This window comes from Euprymna scolopes, chromosome 15 (assembly GCF_053919585.1).
Source record: "Euprymna scolopes isolate OS-2025 chromosome 15, ASM5391958v1, whole genome shotgun sequence".
Classification (NCBI taxonomy): Eukaryota; Metazoa; Mollusca; class Cephalopoda; order Sepiida; family Sepiolidae; genus Euprymna; species Euprymna scolopes.
The window spans coordinates 33,825,479-33,850,808 of record NC_136496.1 but is presented as its reverse complement, the minus strand read 5'-3'; the positions used below and the strand labels follow the sequence as shown (position 1 = coordinate 33,850,808).

General features: G+C 35.1%; 1 protein-coding gene across 2 annotated transcripts in view; it reads right to left on the bottom strand.

The window, feature by feature from the left end:
* The window catches only part of LOC145293768 (universal stress protein in QAH/OAS sulfhydrylase 3'region-like), a 340,470-nt gene that overhangs the window by 80,503 nt on the left and 234,637 nt on the right, over window positions 1-25,330 (bottom strand). For both annotated transcript variants that reach the window (XM_080140277.1, XM_080140278.1), the window contains exon 2: window positions 21,422-21,505. In XM_080140277.1, coding sequence (XP_079996403.1) covers window positions 21,422-21,505 — 84 coding nt within the window. The remainder of the gene's footprint in view (window positions 1-21,421; window positions 21,506-25,330) is intronic.

The window sequence follows — 25,330 nt, the reverse complement described above, 5'->3', positions numbered from 1 at the left end:
GCGTATCATCAGTTAAGGCTAAGGGAGTTGAAGTATATCGAGATCCCAATATTCGATAAGCGATCTATCATTGGGTCTTTTCTCAGCTAGATAAAACTTGTCTATAATCTTTTCAATCGTACCTATGGATATTATTCGTCCGTCTCTTGTAGATCACGGTTAGATGAGGATGCGTAAAAACAACGTTAAAATCAAGTAGAAAGTAGGAAATTTCATTAGAAGAGAAGTTTAAAGTTAAGATGACGTGTGTCGATAGTAACGTCATAGTAGGAAGTACGTACATAAAACCACTGTCTTCCTCTACAACGCAGTGATTGGAAAACGAGGCGTAGATCATCTTAATATTCCTGTTGCAAATTACTATCAGAAGTATTAGGTTGGTGCAAAAAATAATGTCGTTTTTTTTATATATACTTGAACGTAAAAAAAAAAACGACATTATTTTTTCACCAACCTAATAAATCAAATCTCAGACCAATTAATAGAGTTATATGTTGTTCCTTTTTAATTGATTCTAATGTCATAGCGATAAAAAACGGAAAAAAGAAAAGCCCACCGTTACTGTCATCACCGTTGAGGATGTCACTATCCAATGAGTCAACTATGACGTTGCAAGAAGTGAGAGACGAACAGCTGAAGAAGTTCCTACACTGCTATATAAGATATGTGCATCCATTGTTTTACCCGATAAATCCGGTACTAACGGTACATTCCCATCGAAAAGAGTGCGGTGAGCGTAAATTGATATGAAAGAGACGGTACAAAATGAATCTTAAACATATAGTTTGTAGAAGTTAACTATCAATCCGTTTTTTCTTATCAGTGGGTGGGTATTTGTTGAACAAGCGTATAACCGCTCCCATATGTCCAGACTTTGTATTACATCTGGTTTTCATTAAAATATTAACGAGACACGTCTCGCCCTATAACTCGTTCGTCTCATCTCTATATAAATAAAATGAACTCATTTTTCCCCGTCGGATTTTGACCTTAATAAGATTAAAAATCAAGATATTCCATGCAAATATAATATGCACAAACGGCAGAACAATATCTGAGGTGTGTTATAGGCTTATTATTTCTCAAATTCCTCGATAATCTTAGATTTCTATATTTTTCTGATGAGAAGTCACGGCCAAAATCGGTTAAGATCAATGGAAGTGGTAAAATATTTTCTCTCTAATAAATTCCTCCTCCCCCTGCCACCACTTAACACCGTTTGGGGATCGTTCACAAGGAACAGTTGAGAAGAGAACACCGGTTTGGCTTCGTAGTTCTTTCATGTGAAGTTATTTAAAATCACTAAACTAAGCTGCAGTGCTCTGTGGCGTAGTGGTTAGCGTGCTGGACAATTCACATTATATTTTCACGTTCGCGCCGACCTACCGTAGTCGTTTTTTTTTTTTTTTTCCTAAACAACTGGAATGGACTTTTCTTGGTGGCCGAACTGTTAACGTTGCAGAGTTTTTTTTTTTTCACACTTTATTTTCCTACTTTTACTCATGACTCTGGGGTTGATCCTTCCTACTTACCTACCATAACATTTTTTAAAACTCCCCCCCGTCCCGGAAACAAACACTCGGGCAACGCCGGGTACCCCCGCTAGTCCTTAAATAAAACCAATTGGACAAATATGAGGACAGAGTTATACCTATGTCTTTTGTATAGAACGACTAGCCACTCGAGAGTTTGTCTAATGATGATGATCGTTCACCGTTCATTCATTCGGTAGTTCTTGATTCTTTTGAATTAGGACAACTCGTGTGTTGAACAGAAACAAAAGTTTATCAAATGATAATGACACGTCATTTACGGTCCATTTATTTATTTATATTTCGAGAAAATGAAAAGTGGTTGTCAATACAATGTTCGAATTTAAGACGCCCAGGTCGTTAGTTCATGTTCGTAACTGCTTTACCAACGTCACATTCTAAATGGCGCTATAGAGCATACAGAACTCAAACACTTCCTCGTATATTCTGCAATTTGAAATCTTTCGATAGTATAACATTTTCAATTCAATAGTATAACATTTTCAGTTCAATAGTATAACATTTTCAATTCAATAGTATAACATTTTCAATTCAATAGTATAACAATTCAATTTATTATTATTATTATTATTATTATTATTATTATTATTATTATTATTATTATTATTATTCATAGTAGTTTCAACTTTTGGATGTTTTAGTTGGATTTTTTTTTTATCCTGGAACAATTCCTTTGACTTTAGACATCTATTATATACATCTCACCTGTCTGTTTAAATGTATGTATGTATGTATGTATGTATGCATGTATGCCTGAAACTTTCGATATGGCTAGTTCAATATGTATCTTAACACTTCACTGTTCCTAAATGCAAATCTTTTGCAATATTGGAAAAGAAATTGTCTTGTCAATCTGATTTAGCCATTTATGGTGGCTTTTCGTTATGGTTCCTAGCGTTTCAATTACAATGGGAATCACCTTCACATCTTTACATTTCCATAGTCTAATTCCCATTTCAGATCCTGATATTTACTTTTTTTCCATATTATTATTATTATTATTATTATTATTATTATTATTATTATTATTATTATTATTATTATTATTAGCTGCAAGAGCACGCAGATCATCAAAGATCTCTCATTGAAAATAATCTATGGTGTTCCCTAGAAGCTGAGTGACAAGAAGTCTCCCTAGCTTTCCAGTACTCTCCACCTCTTTCGATAACATTTGCAAATGAATTCGCGTTATCGCAACAGCCACTTACCATTGATTTCTCGCTGGCAGCGACCATTGGTCGCCATTAAAATTTTCATATTATTATCATCATCATCATCTACTAGGAATTCTCACACAATTCATAATCAGTGATGACTGATAGCAGGTTGGAGAGTACTAGAAATCTGGGGAGACTTGTTGTCACCACATATTTCTAGTACTCTCCAACTATTTCGATAACTATTGCAAATGACTTTACGTTATCGCAACAGCCGCTCTACATTGATTTCTCGCTAGCAATGACCATTGCTATTCTCTGGAATATAGAGATCTGGTTAATACTCTCCCTACTCGGTTCTTCAGAATTTTTTTGTGTTATATTAGCCATGGCTGATGCCTTTTTTTCGGGGAGGGGCACAGTTTATAAACTTTCTAGCAGTTCCATGGCCGTTCATTTCATGTGGTGTTCTTTCTCTATTTGTTTTACTTCTGTTGCAATCTTTATGTGGCTAGTTAGTGTTCATAGTTTATGTAGGTTGATTTCTGCATTCAAGGATTTTCCTTAAGATTTCAGCTGTTTTAAACATTGTTATTCATTGTATAGTCTCCCTTTTTATTTCAATTTCAACTAATCTTTTTTTTCATGTTTTTGGGGAATGATTCCAATGCTCCCAGATGATAATTATGATCCATGCTGATGAGAATTGTTGTTATTATTGTCCTTGTTATTACCGTCATTATTATTATTATTATTATTATTATTATTATTATTATTATTATTATTATTATTATTATTGGCTCACAAGGAGCTTTTACACAGGTCTTCAGGGATGTTTCCCTGAAAACAGCCAGTGGGTTCCCTGGAATCTGAGTGACATCAAGTCTCCCCAGGTTTCCAGTACTTTCCACCTCTTTCGATAACATTTGCAAATAAATTTGCATTCTCTCAACAGCTGCTCCCCATTTATTTCTCGTTGGCAGCAGCTATTGGTCTTTGCTAGGATTTGAGTGGCAATAAGCCTCCCCAAGGTCCCAGTTCTCTTCGCACTTATTCGGCTGAGGTCTTGTCAATTCATCGGTCTTTCCTTCCTCCTTGACTCTACTTGCTTATTTGGTCTCGCTGTTTTTATTTGCTTACTAATAGTAGTCACACAGAACATCATAAAAAAAATTTCTCTTTGAGAACAACTTGTAGTGTACTCTGGAATCTGAGTGACAACAAGTCCCTCCAGATTTCCACTATTCTCCACCTTTTTCGATAAACTTTTGCAGATGTATTTGCGTTATTGTAACAGCCGGTTACCATGTATTTCTCGTTGGCGGCAACCATTGGAATTCGGTGGCAATAAGCCTTCCCAAGGTCCCAGTTCTCTTTGCACTCATCGAACGGAGGTCTGGCTAGTGCTTTCTCTCCTCGGTCTTTCCATCCTCGTCGACTTTCCTTGATTATTTGGGGTGACGTCAGTTTATGGTGACACACTCACACACACAAATAAAAAAGTGGGGGGAAGGCAGGGGCGCAGAAGAGTTAACTTACAATTATTATTATTATTATTATTATTATTATTATTATTATTATTATTATTATTATTATTATTAACGTCTAGTTGTTGAATTACATTGTTTACAGTGAAAAGGAATATATAGCAACAGAGAAAGCAAACCGTCCCTTACCGTGCGAGCAAAAGTTATTGGTAAAGTGCCAAAAGCGCGGGAGGCTTGATCACGTACTCTCTCCATCCCTCTAGGTGTACGCGTACTTAAGGTTGAGAATTCCATCTACACACATCACATTAGGGGGTTCTCGATATTGAGTCATTTTTTAATTTTAGAATGCATGCCCCACATGCAACAAATCATCTATTATGTAGCTCTGTCTGCAGGTAAATCTGCAATGCTTTAAATAGCATTTTTATATACGTCCACGTATATCTGTAAGGAGCCCCGTATGTCAGTCATCTTTTATGCTAAAGTTTTCAATTGTATTTTAATCCTTAAATGCGTAGAATTAATGGATGTATCTTAAGCTTCCTTCGGACGCATGGGGCAGCCTGGTAGATAATATTCATCATTTCAGTGGAGGATGCGTCCTCGACACAATCTGACAGTCTTGATCATTTTTGACTTGGGAATGAATGACCTTGCATCTGTCGAGCTGAGATGTAATTCGGGGTAGTTCTAGGAGGTCTACAATCACAGGTTGTTGCCTCCTGTCTTTCAGATTTTTATTGCTTACTTCATGAGACACCCTCACATGAGAGTGCCGATGGGGCTGCCCAGGCAGTTTTTAGAAGGCCCAAGTGCTGTTCCTTTAGGTGTACTGGCTTGACTTTCTTCATGTCCCAACCTTGTGTCACATCTTTGCATAATTTGCATACGCGCGTTTTTCTGCTGCTGCTGCTAATTTCTTCACATGATGTCCACACTTCACTGCTGATGATACGCGCGCACGCGCACTCTGTTACAAATAGATACTACTTTACCTCAAACTACGGAGGAAGTAGGTCCCGGGAGGATTGTATCACCAGAACAGAACATATATCACACTAACCTTATCTCGAATTGAGCATAAGTAGGTCGTACATTAGTTTCTATTTACTAGGTATCACCTTTTAGCAAGGCTTAAAGGCCACTCGAGGATAATAGTTAATGAGTCCCATAAAGACAGTAAAACAACACAATGATGATCGGTAATGGTGGTACTTGAATAGGGTTTGGTTATTTAAGGGAACGGCTCAACAAGACCTATTTTTTTTACATTAGAATTAAAAACAATCATGTTATAGTCAGCTGGGGGGCAACCCCACTGTATTGTATTCAACGAACGTGCTGTTCTTAGAAAGAAACTTTGCTCATGGAATTTTTACGCACAGATAGAGAGCAAGGGAAATTTTTTGACAGTTATTGTAGCTAGACTAGTTTTGATTGTGAATGCTTTGCAGAGTGAGGGGTATACATTGAAGTTCAGTCAAGCGCCTGGCATACTGAATTAAAAGATAGTAAAATAGTAAATAAATAGGTGTAATAGTAGAGTTTCGGCTTCAGGCACATATAGCAAATGTCAATTAATAATATGTTACTAGTCATTTATATAGATACTAGCTTCTTTTTTTTCTGGGTTCTCTTTCATTAAAGGAACAAATTGAATCAATGCGCTTTACAAACTGATTGGTCATTGTGTGGGCAAATCGCTTAGCAGAAACATTGATTTGCAAGAGAAAATATGTTTTTATTTTATTCATGACTGCTATAGATTAATCAAACCATTTTATCAGCGAACTTAGCAACAGATTTAATGAATGTTTTTCATTTCAGATCTGAAGTGAACATTAATTCGAGGAGCTTATTAAAGGAAAGGGGCTTATATGCTTCGCAACCGTATGGATCCGTAATGTAACAAATACTGATTGACCGTATCGTGAGACAATTGACACACTTTTTGAAAAAACGGAAGAGATTGATAGATGGTTGGTGGCGAAATAGATGCATTGCAAATGAATGTAAAATTATACAGGATGTTTCAAAAAATATACTCACACTTCGAATGACGATAAAACATTCATTTATGACGAGTGAGGTGGAGCCAGGCCTTACCAAGTCGTAAAATACGCTTAAATATATGTTAATTCATGCAGATTTCGTATTTATTATTACAGAGCTAATTTTTCTATTGGATGTTATATTGTGCCTATTAATATATAATATCGATTTCAAAAGTTAAACTAAAAAGACTTGGGTGCCATCAAATAGAATCAAAACCAAATCGTCTAGCGCTCCGGAATTGTTCCCTCCTGTTTGAGCTATCGATAGATAAATAAGAAAAATTTAAAATTAAACCCCTTTAAGGTATGAATGAATTTGCTCATGCGCAAAAGTAATAGAAACATGTCGGCTAGTTGAAATGAACATTTTGCATTTCAACTTACTGACATACGTCTGTACGCGTTATTCATCCACCCAAATAAAGATATAATCATCCTTGGTGTATGATTACTATTTCCTGTTAATTTCAGTGTTATGTGAATAGTAGTTTAAGAGTTTATCGGTTAAATATTTACACACTCATATATACATCTACTGTTTTATTTATACAGAATACAGAATTGAATGGAATAGATTGGAATCGAGAAGGCAAGTGTAATTGAAGAATAATGTTCGCAAATGTTTAAATCGATGATCATTCCTAATAACGCTAGTAATGCGTATTAAAAGATTTACAAAGGTTATTAAACAAGTCATTCAGTAATTTAGATTTCCATTAAACAAGTCAGCCATTAATTTAGATTTCCTATCATGACATTAGCTTCCTTTGTTGGGATGTTTTTTTTTACTTTTGCAATATTCCTTATATCTAAAAGTAATTACGATTTCTAATATATTAAAATGCGCCAAATTCCGTAATGTATTTTATAACGTTTGAAAAAAAAAATGTGACAGACCAAAAAGTGCAACAGGAAAAAATCTCTAACACTGCTTTATATTATTTGCATTTTTCAATCTACAAGTTTCAGTTTGCACAATGGTTAGAGTTTTCTTTAATGCGTCAGTAAATCAGGTTTTAATCCTTGTGTATGCAAAAACAATGCCACTTGATGCTCCATGCTGGACACCCAGCATTAAAAGGAAAATAGTAAAGATAAGTAGTGTAATCATAGGAAAGGGATGTTGCCCTCCCTTACATCTCAGGAAAACTACTCTAATTTATGTTATTTCATTATTGGAATCCTTTGAGATGAGTCATTTATTTATTGCATCTTCATAGTTGTCGTTTCACGACGTTTCGTCTAACTATTCCTCTGGCCTTCGTCAGGTGGTAAACCGCGACGGAATAGGAATGCTAAAACGTCGTGAAGCAACAAATATGAAGATGAGGAAAACTGTCAGCAAATAAATAATTATATATATATATATATATATATATATATATATATATATATATATATATATATACACACACAAAGATTTTTCATCTTAAAGGATTCCAATAATAAAATAACATACCATTCGGTACGGACCCGATGATGGATACCAAATAAAAACGAAAAACTTGGAGTTGTAAGACAAAAAAATTCAACCTTTGAAGCCCGTGATGCAGTTTTTTTGTTACATAGGCATCACTATTATCAAGGCCAAGAGGCCACTCAAGGATAAGGATAAAGAGTGTACAATAGACAATTGGACAATATAGTACACGTTAGTAATGGAAATTCTGTAAATTTGTTAACTTATATGGAACGGCTCATCAAAAAGTTGTTTACGTTAGACTTGAAAATAACCATATTGTAGTCAGCTGGAAAGCAGAAAAATAGAAGACAATTCCACAGGCGTGCAGTTCTAAGAATGAAGCTTTGTTTATGGAATCTAGGTTTAGGTTTAGGTTTAGGCACAGATAAAGAGTGTGGGAAACTATTGATAGTGCTTTCTGCTAGACGGGTGTTTCTTGTGAAAGTTTTTGCGAAGGGGGACCATAGATTGGAGCTCAGTCGAACACTTGCCATGAAAATAACGATAAAGCAGAGAACAAAGTCGCAACATCTCTTCTGTGAGAAAGAGATTGCATGAAAGAGAAAAGGTCATCCCCTACGAGGCTACGAAGTTCCTTTTGAACTCTATCAAGGCAGAATAAGTCATTTCTAGCAGCTCCTGTCCAGATGTGGCAACACTACTCCATCCTTGGACGTACCTGGCTCTTATATAGATGGAGAATTGCATCAGGAGTGAGATATCTACTGGATCGATAGAAGGATCCCACCATTTTTCCAGCGGCCTTGGCAACGGATTTAATATATGTGTTCCATTTCAGATAAGGAGTAAAGGTCAAACCCAGAAGCTTGTCAAAACATGGGGCCTCCCCAAGACGTCACCATTCATTTCAGTTGATACCAGATGGGGATCAGAGCGTGGATGATGTAAAGATAAAAGCTTGGTTTTAGATGCATTATAAGTGTATAGAGGCTTTGAATCGTTACGGTTCCAGATGAGCATTGTCTGAAAATAGCGGTTTCAATCCTATCCAAAGCCGGCCAGAGTTGACCAAAACGCGGTAAGACGACAACAACTATGCAAGGCAGTAATTACTGAGGATGCAATTAAGAGACTCAGCATTCCTGTCTCGTCGCGGTTAACCATCTGACGAAAGCCAGAGGAATAATTGGCCGCAACGTCGTGAAACAACAACCATAAAGATGCAAATAAATAAATAAATAAATAAATATATATATATATACTCTTATTTACTTTATTTTTTATCTTGGTTGTGACTTTTACAACGTGTCGGCAGATGTAATTTCCGGCCTTCTTTGGGTGTACATTTTCGGATATGGAATAACAGTAACATGTCCGACAAAACTAGGACAATCCTTGAGAGAGAGAGAGAGAGAGAGAGAGAGAGAGAGAGAGAGAGGGGGGGAGGAAGAGGTGGGATGAAATAGAAGTGTTATGTATGAATTGAAAATATTACCTTGTGTTTCTCTGCATCTTTTGAATATTATGTAGTAGAAATGCTTCAAACAACCTACACATCAAAAAAGCTGAAAGGTATGATCTCTTTGCTGCCAGCGCGGGAAAATCAGAAGAAGACGCAAGAGGTATCGCATGTTTTATGGAGGGGGACGAGAAAAGTCGCGTGAAATGGCAAGAGTTGCAGAACAGAAATAGCCAAACTCTAAGGGAAAGGAGGCAGCTTTTCGCTTACGCTTGATAAGTAAACCTCCGTCAGCAAGAGACGCGCATACGTATGGAACAAAATGGTGATCAAGGAAAAAAGTCCCCCATTGCACAAAGTTCCGGTGCTGTGTTACATAATTCTTCAAACTCTACAGAACGTATTATAATAATAATAATAATAATAATAATAATAATAATATATTTAATATACTACTACTACTACTACTACTACTACTACTACTACTACTACTACTACTACTACTACTACTACTACTACTACTAATAATAATAATAATAATAATAGGCAAAACATGAAACACTACATGGAACCAATAACACTGTACCCGCATATCTATAAGTTCTCTAACCCAGCCCTACCTCCATGCCCACATCACTGCCCCCAAAAGAGCGAGACCAAATAACCAAGTAGAGTAAAGGAGGAAGGAAAGACCGATGAACTGACCAGACCCCAGCCGAATAAATGCGGAGAGAACTGGGACATTGGGGAGGCATATTGCAACTCAAATCCCAGCAAGGACCAATATCTGCTGACAACGAGAAATCAATGGCAAGCAGCTGTTGCGATAATGCAAATTTATTTGCAAATGTTATCGAAAGAGGTGAAGAGTACTGGAAACCTGGGGAGACTTGTTGTCACTCAGCTTCCAGGGAACACCACAGGTTGTTTTCAGGGAAAGATCTCTGAAGACCTGTATGAAAGCTCCTTGTGAACCAATAATAATAATAATAATAATAATAATAATAATAATAATAATAAGAAGAAGAAGAAGAAGAAGAAGATGGGAGAAAAGTCCTATCCAATTGTAGACTTTACTTTTCCAGCTGACCACAAAGTGAATATCAAAGAAAAGGAAAAACGGAGCAAAAGCACAAAGCTAACCAGGAGCTGAAAAGGATATGGATGATTAAAATCAAAATAATACCTATAATAATAAGAGCGCTAGGAACAATTACGAAAAGTTTTGAATCGGAATTATAGGAATGGTTGGAAAGATACAATGAATAACAATAATGAAAACAGTTGAAACATTAAGGAAAACCCTTGAATGCGGAGACTAATACGCACGAACCACATGCGCGGGCCAGACACTGTTGCAGAAGAAAAACATGAAAAAGCGTTACATGGAACCAAGCTGCAACAAGTTCTTTATCCCTCCCCATCACCTACCATTGCCCCATCACCGCCACTCATAAAAGAGTGATACCAAATAGCCGAGAGGGGCAAGGCAGATGGAAAGACCAAAGAGAAAGCACTGACCAGACCTCCGCTGGAAAAGCGCGAAGAGAACTGGGACCTTAGAGAGGCTTATTGCCGATCAAATTCCAGTGGAGACCAATGGCCGCTACCATCGAGAAATCAATGCTAAGCGGCTGTTGCGATCACGTAAATTCATTTGCAAATGTTACCGTGGAGAGTACTGGAAATCTGGGGAGACTTGTTATCACTCAGCTTCCAGGGAACAGCACAGGTTGTTTTCAATGGGAGATATTTGATGACCTGTGTGAAAGCTCCTTGTAGACCAGTAATAATAATAATAATAATAATAATAATAATAATAATAATAATAATAATAATAATAATCACCAAACCAAATAATGAGGGTCAAGGAGGAGGGGAAGACCAAGGAGAGAAAGCACTAGGCAAACTTTCGCTGGAGATGTGCAAGGAGGACTGGGACCTATGGGAGGCTTATTGCCACCCAAATTCCAGTGGAGGCCAATGGTCGTCGCCAACGAGAAATCAAGGGTAAGCGGCTGTTGTGATAACGCAATTTCTTTTGCAAATGCTATCGAAAGAGGTGGAGAGTACTGGAAATCTGCGGGGACTTTTTTTCACTCTCAAAGAATAATCATTGATGATGGGTTGTGTGACTACTCCTAGTGAGTAAATAATAATGAAACGCTGCATATTGTTTCTGAAGTGTTTATGTTCTTTGTTTTCATCTCTTTTAGGATGTGTATCCTGATTAACATCCAAGCATTTCCATCCCAAACACTAAGAACCCCGACTTGACGTCGTTTTTCCAACTTTCACACAGGGTTTCATGTTCTTTCATGTCTTATATATCCAGAAGCGAAAGAAGTTTTACCTGTTACTAGAAGCCAACCATTTCCACCTTAAAAACCTACGGCACAATCATGATGACACACTGGCTCTTGTTTGATGACAAAAGTTAAGCGAAGTTGAGCTCAGCCAACACTAAAATGGGTGATCATTTGAAAATACCAAGTGCTGTATGTACTCTTCACTTATCTCACATTATTTAAAGACCTGCTGAATTTCTTCTTGCCACTGGAATCAAATAGTGCTTAATTCAGGAGAGGTCAGGTTTGGGATTGTGCAAACAAGCTGCTAACTTTACATTATTAATGCCCTGATGCCCATCTGGCATCAATTGAAATGAATAGCTCTCGTTTTGGGTAGGCTTCATGCTTTGATAAGCTTCTGGGCTTGACCTTTACTCCTGATCTGAAATGGAACACGTATATAAAATCCATTGCCAAGGTCGCTGGAAAAATGGTGTGATCCTTCTACTGCTCCAGTAGATATCTCACTCCTGATGCAATTATCTACCTATATAAAAGCCAGGTACGGCTAACGATGGAGTACTTTTGCCACATCTGGGCAGGAGCTACAAGGTGCAGCTTATCCTGCCTTGACAGAGTTCAAAATAGACTTCGTAGCTTAGTAGGGGATGCCTTTTTCTCTTCCCCGCAACCTCTTTCACACAGAAGAGACGTTGTGAGCATGTCTCTGCTTTATCGTTAGTTTCATGGCAAGTGTTGATCTGAACTTCAATCTATGGTAGCCCGTCGCCAAACTTTCACGAAAAACACTCGTCTAGCCCAAACCACTATCAATAGTTTCCCACACTCTTTATCTGTGCCTAAACCTAAATGTAGATTCCATGAACAAAGCTTCTTTCTTAGAACTACACGCCTGTGGAACTCTCTTCCGATTACTTGCTTTCCAACTGATTACAATTTGATTGTCTTCAAGTCCAATGTAAACAAGTTCATAATGAACCGTCCCCCTCAGTAATCCAATTCACAAAATTCCCACTACTTATGTTTACTACGCTATAATCACATTGACTAATGTATACCCATTAACCCTTATCCTCAAATGGCCTCCGGGCCTTGATAAGTGGTGATTCCTGTGTAAAAAATGTTATCTTACGGAGAATATACATTGTATTTCGAGATTGAACGGAGGCAATGAGCAGCCATTACTGACGTCGCCCATGAATCAATGATAACCGCTGTGTACTCATGATCCCAGCCCTGAACGTCATATCGTTGTTATTCTTATTTTTCTATTGCTATGAAACATAGTAAAAGAGGCGATCCAGACAAAACCTAGCCTTGAAGTGAAAATGTTTCGATTACCAAACTGGATTTCCATGTTTTAGTTTAAAATAAATAAGCAAATTGACATGAAAAAAAAGGAAACTTTTGAATACGATATTATTTATTAATTTATTTATTGCAGACTATTATTCTCATTTTTCGTAGATGTTGTTTCACGACGTTTCAGCCAACTATTCCTCTGGCCTTCGTCAGATGGTAATCGCCCTTTGGGGCCCATAGCGTAGTGGATAGAGACGTTGAATCTCCACGGCTCCAGGTGAGAATTGTATGAAGATAGCGGTTTCAATCCTACTCAAAGCCGGCCAGAGGCTTGCTTGGCCAAACGTGGTGAGACGACAACAACTATGGATGGAAGTAATTGTTGAGAATGCAATTAGGAGATTTGGAGTTCCTATCCCGTCGCGGTTACCATCTAACGAAGGCCAGAGGAATAGTTGGCGGAAACGTCGTGAAACAACATCTACGAAAGATGAGGATAATAGTCCGCAATAAATAAATAAATAAATAATACTCATCTCAATAATGAATTCCAATTAAAATAATGTACACGATTTTATTTGTTTTTTAATATGTTTTACAGATTTATTTAAAACTAAGACATGAAATACAGCACAATCACGTGGACACACCGGTTCTCGCCAAATCACCGAAGTTAAGCAACGTCGAGCCTGGCCAATACCAGATGGATAACCATTTGGGAAGACGAGGCGCTTTATGTACCGCGAGGTAAAATACCAGGTGGAGAAACTGGCTCAGTCTATCCTTCTCTCAAGGGTAGATGGGACTCTTTTAAGCCGTGGTAGGCACCCCGTCTAGTGATGATGTCAAGATAAAAAATACCCTTGATAGCTCCGGCGAAGCATCAAGTATTCAACTACCAACAAGATTGGAATTACACTACAAAACTCATGTAGTGAGTCCAATTTCAGCTGCAGCCGTGCTGGGTGGATGGATGGGAGACATGAAATCCGATTTTTAATCGGAACATTTTCACATCGAGGCTAGGTTTTCACCTGACACCAACACAGTCGAACTTAGGGTCGTCTATGTTTCTGAATCGCCGTAAAACAGTTTTTATTAAGTTTCGGAATTTCTCAGCGAAAGACTGATGTATAATTTGGATTATTAGAAAATTTCCCAACGTTCAAGCCGATGTAACCTACGATCTTCTTTAGTTGCTTGCTTTCTAACTTAGAAATCTTTATGTCAGACTCGGGAATTTCATATTCTAATCCATTTAATCCAATTGTTATCATTTCGTCAGCCATTACCGTGTATATGTTTATGTTAACCTTAGTTATTATCGCCTGTAGAAAGGATTGAACCTTCAACGCCAAGAAGACTGTACCTTAGAAGTAATTGCTGATCAGCAAATTTAACAGCTACACCATGTGTTCATGGGGGGGGATAATTCTACATTAAAGATTCTCAAGGTCGGAAATATATAAAGATCAGGGATTTCATCGGCCGAAATGTTGTAAAAAATGACAACTAAGGTGAAAATATTAGTCCGAATAATTCAAGTAATCCAAATTGTTTTTACGGTCTATAAATGCCTGGCGCGAACGCCGACCCCACAATATTATTGTAAAATAAAATAACCTTAATGCAAACTTATTACCATAATTAGATGTCCCATAAACTTTTAATCGGAAACATCTCTGTTTGATCTTGGTATAGGGCTTTTTTTTACAATTACCGACACGCTATATTATATTATGCAATACAATACAAGTCCATATACGGTGAGAAGGAACACAGGTCTAAACACGCGAACGCCGACCCCACAATATTATTGCAAAATAAAATAACTTTAATGCAAACTTATTACCATAATTAGATGTCCCATAAACTTTTACTCGGAAACATCTCTGTTTGATCTTGGTATAGGGCCCTTTTTTACAATTACCGACACGCTATATTATATCATGCAATACAATTCCATATATAGTGAGAAGGAACACAGGTCTAAACACGTGGGACTACAGTCTCCCAATACACATTATCTCTAGGTTTGTAGTCAAAGCGAAGCGGCTGATTCCTCCAATGTTTGTCTAGTCTGACTTTGAAGGTATTGAGTGATTCTGCAGATACCACTTCTTCCGGCAGCTGGTTCCACATGTTCACCACACGTTGGGAGAAGAAGTGTGCTCGAACAAACCCAGCTGCCCCCGTCCGATATCGTTGCTCATAGATTAACTAAAATATTCTTCATTTGGAGAAATAACTGTTTAAATGCGTCCAACCATCTCTATGAGAGGCGTTGTATACCGTTCGGTGTGTCAGACTTGAGTTTGAAATAGGAATTTCACTGATTGTCCACACTTGAGTTTTGGACAGTTCAGTTCTAAATACCATGATCTACGATATGCCACGTTTAAGTCTGAAATCGCATTTACGGTAGCATGTTACTCTTCTGGTACTACCAGATCAGGTTGTCTGAACATAGTGGCTTCCTGACCTAAAATGCGCAAAACATTGATGTTAATGTTTTTTCTTTTTCCCTTTGAAAAAACTCAATCATCTTCACAAAGTCAAAAACAAAAAAAATCTATATAAAATAACCAAACGAAACTAAACACCATTTATCTGTGCCTAAACCTAAACGTAGATTTCATGAACAAAGCTTCTTTCTTAGAACTACACGCCTGTGGAACTCTTCCGTTTTCCTGCTTTCCAACTGGCTACAATATGGCTGTCTTCAAGTCCAACGTGAACAAATTCTTAATGAGTCATCCCATTAAGTAACCCAATTTATCAAATTTCCACTACTATCGATAACTGACATGTTCCCCTTGACCATTGTACGCTCATTAACCCTAATCCTCGAGTGGCCCTCGGGCCTTAATAAGTGGTGACTTCTTTGTAAAAAAAAAAGTAAAAAATTTAAAGTATAAAACCTTTTTTTTTCCAAAATTACTGGATTTGACATTAAATAACTCGTAACCGTTTATGCGTCGGAAAACAAACAACCAAACGAGATATCATGAATAAATATTTTAAGATATAAAGAACTTGAAGTATAAACCTTTTACCTAAAATTACTGGATTTAACGTTAATTGATCCAAAAAGGGTTGATGTGCCGTAAAACAAAACAACTAACCCAAATCAAATTCCATGAATAAGTTTTTGAATTCGGCACTAAATAACCCGAAACGTTTTTATGTATCGCCAAACAAAATCAACAAAACAAACGTTATTTTTATGACAAGTGCTCTTCTGAGCTCCAATCTATGGTCCCCTTTGCCAAACTTTCACAAACAACACTCGACTAGCTACGATATCTGTTGTGGAGACGCCCACTAATTAACATAGGTGGGTGAGTGAGATATATAAAGGTATCAATCACCAATACCGGGGGAGTTCGGAACGACCGCCAAATAGGCAAGACGCCTATGCTGCCTCCAGTAAGATATGCAACACGCCACCTGCCGGAATATCTCCAAACTGAAGTATATCTGAAGACATGTAAATATGTATATAACTTTTCTTCCTAATATATTATTGTATACCTTTACTTTCCGTGTTCTTGTTAATTATTTGTGCAGAATTCCTTAACTCTCTAACTGTACCTAAATCTAAAATCAGATTCTATGAACAAAGCTTCTTTCCTAGAACTGCCTAACTGTAGAACTCTGTTCCGCTGGTCTGCTTTCCGGTTGACTACAACTTGATTATCTTCAAGTAAATCTTCAAATTAATTAGTTTTTGTTGAGCCGTCCTCTTAAATAATAAAAGTATACCCAATTTTCATTACTAACGCTCACTACGCTTTTGTATCTGTAACCGAATCTATTCTTTAATTCTTTATCCTCGAGTTACTCTCGGGCCTTAATAAGTGGTTACTATCTTGTAACAACAACAACAGCAAAAAATACCATGAATATGAGAAACTTGAAGCATTAAAACCTTTTTTTTTTAAAATACTGCATTAAATAACTCAAAATGGGTTGATATGGCGTAAAGCAAAGCAACCAACAAACTCATAAAGATTCAAATAGAATTTTTTATCTATCAAGCTTAAGTTTGAAGAATCTTTTAATTGCTAAACGATCAGATCGATTAGATAGTATACCAGGCATATAGGCGCAAACTAAGCGCGTATATTTTTCGAATCTCATTCTGTCTGTGGAGAAATAAAATCGAGAAATGAAGAAATACTTGAAGATTTTTCTTTCATTGATTAAGAAGAAACCATGAAGTTATTATAACAATAATGAGATTTTACGGCTTATCCGGAGTATTTTCGTTTTAGGTTTGGTTGTTTTGTTAGTCCCCCCCCCACGACAAAACGAGGATGGACCTGTAAATTCACCCTTGTCCGTTCGTCTGGCCGCATTTTTCTTAATAACTACGCCTTGGAATTTTTTAAAATTTTGCACAAACATTAAACATAACAGAACGGATTTTCCGGGAATACTCCGGTTCCCTCCCTCTAGGGGTGCCTTTTGGGTTAAAATGGCTAAAATTGAAAATTTCGTGCTTATTAAAAAATTGATGCCTTGGATTTTTGTAAGTCTTTCTGAAAAGTTGTAACTAACTGATTTCTATATAATTTTGTTTGTCTATACTTCGCGATGACTCTTAGGTGTGCCCCAAAGGCTCTTTTAAGGCTAATAAAAACACTCCATTTTTTTTTTTTTAATATTTTACCATATTTGTCCAAAATTTTCTGTGTATGTATATTTAGAAGTTCTGCATATGTTAAGGCCTTGGGGACTTTGAGGTCCAAATGGGTCGCAAATAATGGACTTTTTTTTTTTTTTGAACTCGAATTAACATATGTTAAGGCCTAAAACTTCACCGTTTGTTCATTTTCACCAGGATTTGACGTCCCCTGGGAATTTTGGGGCTAAATGGGGGGGGGGTAAATGCTGAACTTAGTCATGTTTTTATGCCTCGTCACTGTGCACTCACGGGGGACCATGCATGCTTCATTTGTTTTATGGCATATCAAGCCTTTTCGAGTTATTTAATGTTGAATCCAGTTATTGTGGAGAAGGTTTTTATTCTTCAAGCTCCTTTGTATCTTCCATCGCTAATTTGTAGTGGTTGGTTTGTTTGTTTTTTATAGTGGATTTTATCGTTTTTGTTCCTTGCCCTGTAGAACATGAATGAGTTTTGCTAATGGGAGAGGTAAAAGGTTTGCAATATTAATGTTTGGTACATTTTAAGTTAGGAAACCAGTCAGGAAGTTGGGGAGAAAGAAAGAGAAAGGGCAAAAGGGGAAAAGGAAAAAGGGGAAAAGTTGGGTTGTTTTTGGTTTTGGTTTTGCAGAACATAAAGTTTTGCAAAAGGAAGTAGAAAAAAAAATTCATCAATGTTAGGTGCATTTCGTCCCAGGAAGCCAATATTTTCAGACAGCCTGATCTAGTAGCACCAACAAACTCGTTTTATGAAGGCCCTTGTACCAAACATTATTCTACGTACTCATACTCTCAAAACTCATCTATGTTATAAATCTTTGATGACTACAAAAACAGCCTGATCAAAATTTTCTTAAGCTATAATTGTTAACATATTTTATCTGGTCTAATTGTTTTTTTTTTTAAATAAAGAATTTGATCACATGACATTTTGTTTGTGTTATTTGGGTTATACGGACGACTGTTTTCACCTTGGGTACCATTTGCACAACGTTTCGGTCGATGTAATCTTCGATCTTCTTCAGGTGCATCTTGTCGGATTCGGAAATCTGCACGCAATTTTGAATGGAACTCCATATTTAATCTATGAGAGTATTAAGCTCTCGTTCCGTCAGTCATGAATTGGCAGAAACATTTTCATAATCCTATCGTTAGTATCGCCCGCACTTAAAATTGAACCTCCAACGCCCAGAAGAGTATCACTTCCAACTTAATTTACCTAGTACTTTATCCGTTACGCTACCGACCCTTGCAGGCACTTAAGATGAGAATACTAGTTCGAATAATCCAAATAATATAAATCATTAATGATATTTTTTATCACCTTTTCTGCTAACTTAAAGTTGGATTGCATTTGATTACGGTAAAACATGTTAATGTAAAGGTTGTGTTAGCATTAATGCTTTTTGTTTTATTCTACTTCTTTTTGTAAAAATTAATTATATTCTGCAAAACAAAAAGCAAAAACAACAACCCACCTTTCCCTCCTTTTCTCTTCTTCCCATTTTCTCTTCCTCTTTCTTTCTCCCCCATTTCCTGACTGGTTTCCTAACTTAAAATGTACCAAACATTAATATTACAACCCTTTCCTCTCTCCCATAGCAAAACTCATTCATGTTTTGCAGGGTAGGAAACAAAATCAATAAAATCCACTATACATCAGCCAAAGCAAACACTACAAACTAAGTATTGGAGATACAAAGAGCCTGAAGAATAAAAACCTTCTACAAAATAACTGAATGCAACATTAATACTATTTCAAAAATAACTGGGTAGAATATTTTTGAAGTTCTACAGCATAGATTTAATTTGTTGGTTTACGATATGATTGGGGACTCCGTTATACATAAGTACTTGTTTGATGTTTTTTAGTTCAAGGAGTAGAGGTTTTTTGTTAGTTGAACAGATTAGTTTAGCGTGGTTAAGAATAAACGTAAAAACGAAAGAATGAATTAATGAAGCAAAACTAAAGTTACTTATTAATATTTTATAAGTTTATTATAAATCAAATGTTTCAATGAAGCGTAAATTAGGAAAAAGTCCTTTTAACTCATTCCTTCCTATAATAATACTCTCTCCCCAATATTGAGCGTGTTTCTGTCTCGCTAGGACCCTACATAAAATAATTAATTTTATAACACACACACGCGCACACACATACGCAAACATATATGAACTAAAAATAAATGAGCTAAATAGAATATAGTTTTTTATAAAGCAAACCTATCAAAGTAGTAGAAGCTCTACCCGGTTAAGAGGAGCAATTCATAACTTCAATTAAAAAGATGAAGAATAAAAGTTACGTTAAACTTTATTAAATCACCAGGTCAATAAAGACGAAAATGAGAGGAGAATGAAAAACAAAAAAGATCTCTTTAAACCATGACATTTCGAAGCTAAATGCTTCTTATCAGAAGGGGAGGAAGACGGCATTATAACACTATATATTTGGGTATAAAAAAGATAAAACCAGATTGAGAATATTTAGATAAAAAATGAAAAAGCCAAAAGATATGGGGTGAATTAATGAGAACTATTAAAGGGGATTGATATATAGAAGGGGATGGAGATAAAAAAGGGGATGGAGATAAAAAAGGGGATGGGAATAAAAAACGAGAAGTATGGTTGAAGAGGGGCTAAATAATGGGGAATAAAGAAGAAAAGATGAAAGAGAACGTAATATAGAAAAACATAATAAAATGGGTGAAGAGAAAAGAAGTGTGTGTGTATATATATATATATATATATATATATATATATATATATATATATATAAAGAACACAATTAAAGACTAATGTATAATTTACAAGAATTTATGGGTCGACAGGAGACTTAAGAAAATATTTCTTGAGTATCCTGTCGAACAATAAATTCTTGTAAATTATACATTAGTCTTTAATTGTGTTCTTTTATGTGAAGCTCTATTTTCTATTTTGGTTGTATTGAGCCTTTTCTATTTGATTGGCATTACTATATAAATATTAATATTTATATTCTCTTTAAGTTTATAGGAGTTTTTGACTTGTAAACTTAATTCTTACTTGAGTTATATACACCCCATATATATATATATATATATATATATATATATATATATATATATATATATATATATATATATATGTGTGTGTGTGTGTGTCTGTGTGTGTGTGTCTGTGTGTGTGTGTGTGTGTGTTTGTGTGTGTGTGTGTGTGTGCGTGCGTGTGTATTATTGTCCTTTATCCCCCTATATATGGGAAGAAAAGGCAGATAGATAAGCTTTTCTCCCGTTATCTATCTATCTATCTATCTATCTATCTATCTATCTATCTATCTATCTATCTCTTTCTATATATATATATATATATATATATATATATATATATATATATATATATATATATATATATATATATATATATTATAGCTGTTAAAAAGGGAAGACTGAGGTTTTTCGTATCCGTGGTAAAAAGGATGGAGGGAAAATATTCGATGGACGTAAAAAAAAAAAAAAAGAAAGAAAAAGTTACATAAGGGGGTATAGTTGGCCGACCAGGTTTCGCCCTCAGTTTTCAAAGCTGAATCAAGATTTTTTTTGTATAGTTTGGTTTTATTTTAGTCGTTCCCCCGTTTAGATTCGTTTCCCTACATAGAAAAAAACAAAAACATTCGATTCGGCTTTGAAAAGTTAGGGCGAAACCTGGTCGGCCGACTCCAAGTTAGATAAAAAGTTAGATAAATAAGGGGGTTATTTATCTAACTTTTTTTTCTCAACCTCTATCGAATGTTTTTCCTCCGTCCTTCTTTTTACCATGGATACAAAAAAAAAAAACTCAGTCTTTCCTTTTTAACAGTTATAAGAAAGGCAGATAGACGCATAACGAAAGGCAGACAACAGAAACGTCTTATTTATTTGTAACATGAATGTTTAAACATGGGATGTCCTTATATTAAATAGATAAGACAGAATCACTGCATGTTTGTTTTTAGATGTTTAGAAGTGTGTGTTCCTGTGATACTTACTCATCATGGTGACGTTGGCGTAATTCTCTGGACAGTGAACAAGCAACAGCTTGTTGCACGACTTATGGAAATGCTGCACATACCCTGGAAAAGAGGATAAAAACAAAATGGCGTCAGTTATTGTAGAGAAGAAATATGATAAACAAATAACAACAGATCAAAAGAACAGATATATTTTATAATGCTTCCATACATTTTGTGTGTTTAACGTTCACTTCACTGACCGGCCCCTCTTCCCCAAAAGACAACAAAAAACCCCAACAAAACAAACCAAAGTAAAAGTCTGTAGATAAATTAAAAACAAACAATTGTATGAAATAGTTTTTCTTCATTAGTTTTTTTTAATGCGTAATTTTTGTTTGTTAAAGTGCCTTCAGTTGAGAAATTATTGCTTCTTCTTATGGTTCCTATCTAGTTTGCCTCCCCACGGGACAGAGTACGACACCGGGGTCGTTTTTTAACGCGAAGAAAAGGAATAAAAATTAAAAATTTTCACAGTCGTGAAGGACTTCTCCCCCATTAACTGAGAACAAAAAAATTGAAGTGTAACTCAATTTGACTCGAAGCTTATGGACTTGACTCGAAGCTTATGATTAATAGGTATTAAATTTTGTCTATTAATAAAAGTAGTGGTTTGAGTTAGGATTTATATATATCTGAATTTTCTTTTATACATGTTTCCTTTATATATATTTAATTTATACATGGTTTCTTTATATATATTTAATTTATACATGGCTTCTTTATATATATTTCTTTTATATATGATTTGTTTATATATATTTCTTTTATACATGTGTTTTTTATATATATTTCATTTATACATGTTTTTTTTATATATATTTCTTTTATACATGTTTTTTTATATATATTTCATTTATACATAATTTTTATATATATTTCTTTTATACATGGTTAATTTATATATATTTCATTTATACATGGTTTCTTTATATATATTTCTTTTATACATGGATTTCTCCCACAAAAACTTAGAACAAAAAATTGAAGTGTAACTGAATTTGATTCGAAGCTTATGGTTAGTAGAAATTAAAATTTTTCTATTAATAAAAGTAGTGGTTTGAGTAAGGATTAATGTATATCTGAATTTTCCTTTATACATGGTTTGTTTATATATATTTCGTTTATACATGGTTTGTTTATATATATTTCTTTTATACATGGTTTGTTTATACATATATTTCTTTTATACATGGTTTGTTTATATATATTTCTTTTATACATGGTTTGTTTATATATATATATTTCGTTTATACATGGTTTGTTTATATATATTTCGTTTATACATGGTTTGTTTATATATATTTCTTTTATAGATGGTTTGTTTATATATATATTTCGTTTATACATGGTTTGTTTATATATTTCTTTTATACATGGTTTGTTTATATATATTTCTTTTATACATGGTTTGTTTATATATTTCGTTTATACATGGTTTGTTTATATATATTTCTTTATACATGGTTTGTTTATATATTTCTTTTATACATCGTTTCTTTATATATATTTCTTTTATACATGGGTTGTTTTTATATATATATATATATATATTTCTTTTATACATGGTTTGTTTATATATATATATATATATATATATATATATATATATATATATATATATATATATATATATATATTTCTTTTATACAGGGTGTTCCAAAAGTCACTGAAGGATTTTGCAAGTTAAATTAATTCTTTATTTTTGATGATATTTTTATGTAATTTAAACACAATCTGACTATGACATTGAAAAAATCAATACAAAATTCAAACAATCTTTCTTTAGGAAAAATAATGAGAGCTATTGGGACGGGATTTTGTAGTCGATAAATGTAGTTTTCAGATAAAAAACAATGGTTTCAACTGAATGTTTTTGTCAATTCTAATAAGTTACAATGGTAACTTCCAAATTATACAGTCAGAATTATCTAAATATTCTTGACAAATTACAAACTCTCTGAATTGCGATTTAACTCCCTTATTTCGTTCCGTGAGCTTACAACTCTTGCTGTACGATATTATTCAACATTTTTTTTTTTTTTTTTGTGCCTATATGCCGGCACCATGATTTATTTTTTTTTAGAGAAATTAAAGATATTTCAGCGGATTTTCTAAATTAATACATAAATACATTGACACGGTTGGACACTATGCTATAAATTACACTGGACAACAATTTTTTACTTTTCGAATGTTATCTACACTTTTACGACTGGTTTAGTGTGTATTTGAACTGCTTAATCAGTTACTTTGAAGAAAACGAAATTAAATCTTGTGGTGAAAAATCAATTACATTTTAGTGGTATTATCAGCTGATTTTTGTTAACACATATCATGCTAAATGTTTTTAAGAGGAAACATTTTGGCAACAACATATACTGATTACCTGATAGAAACATCGATCACCACAAACTGCATGGTGGACATTGATAAAAGTAAGTACACGTAAATTGGATACACTTCCGTTTCTTCGAACTCCTCAAATGCTCAGCGGTAGGAATAGATTCCAACAGCAGTAATTCAACATAAGTACGTCGTAGCGACCACTTCTTTCAAATCATAATGGAATCTACCCCCTTCTCATCACTCATTTGACCCAAGTTCTCAGGAAACCGGTCCATATATTTAAAATAGGTAGTGCATCTTGACATTCATGTTGCAGTCCAGGTTTCAACATATTGTTGACAAGGTCTGCATAGTTTCTGGCCTTATAGTTGCCAAGAAAATTTTTATCTGCCAGAACAAAGGCTTTTTACGCTTCCAGTTCCAGTTCATTCATTGATTTTTCGAATTTTGGATCTCTGACGAGCTGCCGAATGTGAGGACCATCAAAGATGCCAGCTTTCAACTTCTTCATGGTCAATTCTGGTAAAGTCTGACACAAATAAATGAAGCAATCACCATACTTGCCCAGAGCGTTGGTGAACTGCTTGATTAAGCCGAACTTTATGTGCAGCGATAGAGAAGAGTATTCTGTCTCTATTGATCAGAGGATCGTTAGTCGCGTTCCTTTCTTTGCAAGGCGACACTTCCTCCAGCACAGACCAGTCCTGCTTCGTGTATGTTGAGCAACAATTTTTGGAAGATTTTGAGGTTTTAGGATTTCAAACTGATACATTTTCGACAGAACTATTCGACCTGAATACGTATTGTCATTAAGATAATCATTTCCAATCAAAACAATTATTCGACATGGCGTTTTATCCCCGCTGACTTCTACTTAAATGCTCCACGCACGCGTACATATGAACAAAAACGTTACAAATGACATGTGGTCATAACTCAAAAATATCACCTGATAGAGAACAACGCATGTAATTTTTGAATTCAGGACATCAGATTCATCCTAAATCAGTTGAAAAAAAACCCCCGCAGACAACAGATTTGTTGTTCAACAGAGAGGATTATTGATTTGCACTATATATATATATATATATATATATATATATATATATATATATGTGTATATAAGAGGTGGGTGTAGTTTGCTTGAAGCATTGTATAGTATGTAGTTAAATGGAATTGTAGAAGGCGGTACAATGCAGAAGTAACGGAAAGACACAAGCTGAAGCAGGTGAGAAATTTATTAACACAACTCATAAATACATGTGTACATATTCATATTTCATGTACGCAGTATATTTATATTTGCACAGTGGTTACCTGGGAAAGTTGGTCTGGTGGTATGTCCGTGTAATATAATATTTCGAGAAAGATCTCTTCGTCAGATGTTTACTTGACTTTGAAAACGTGTAGTTACGTATTATTTTTTATTACTGTATCTTTCTGTTAAGTTACATTATTGTTTCAGCTACCTGGTCGTTTTTTTTGGCTGTCTGTAGCTTCCTCAAACTTTTAGCCACAGACGGCAAAAAAAAAAAAAAA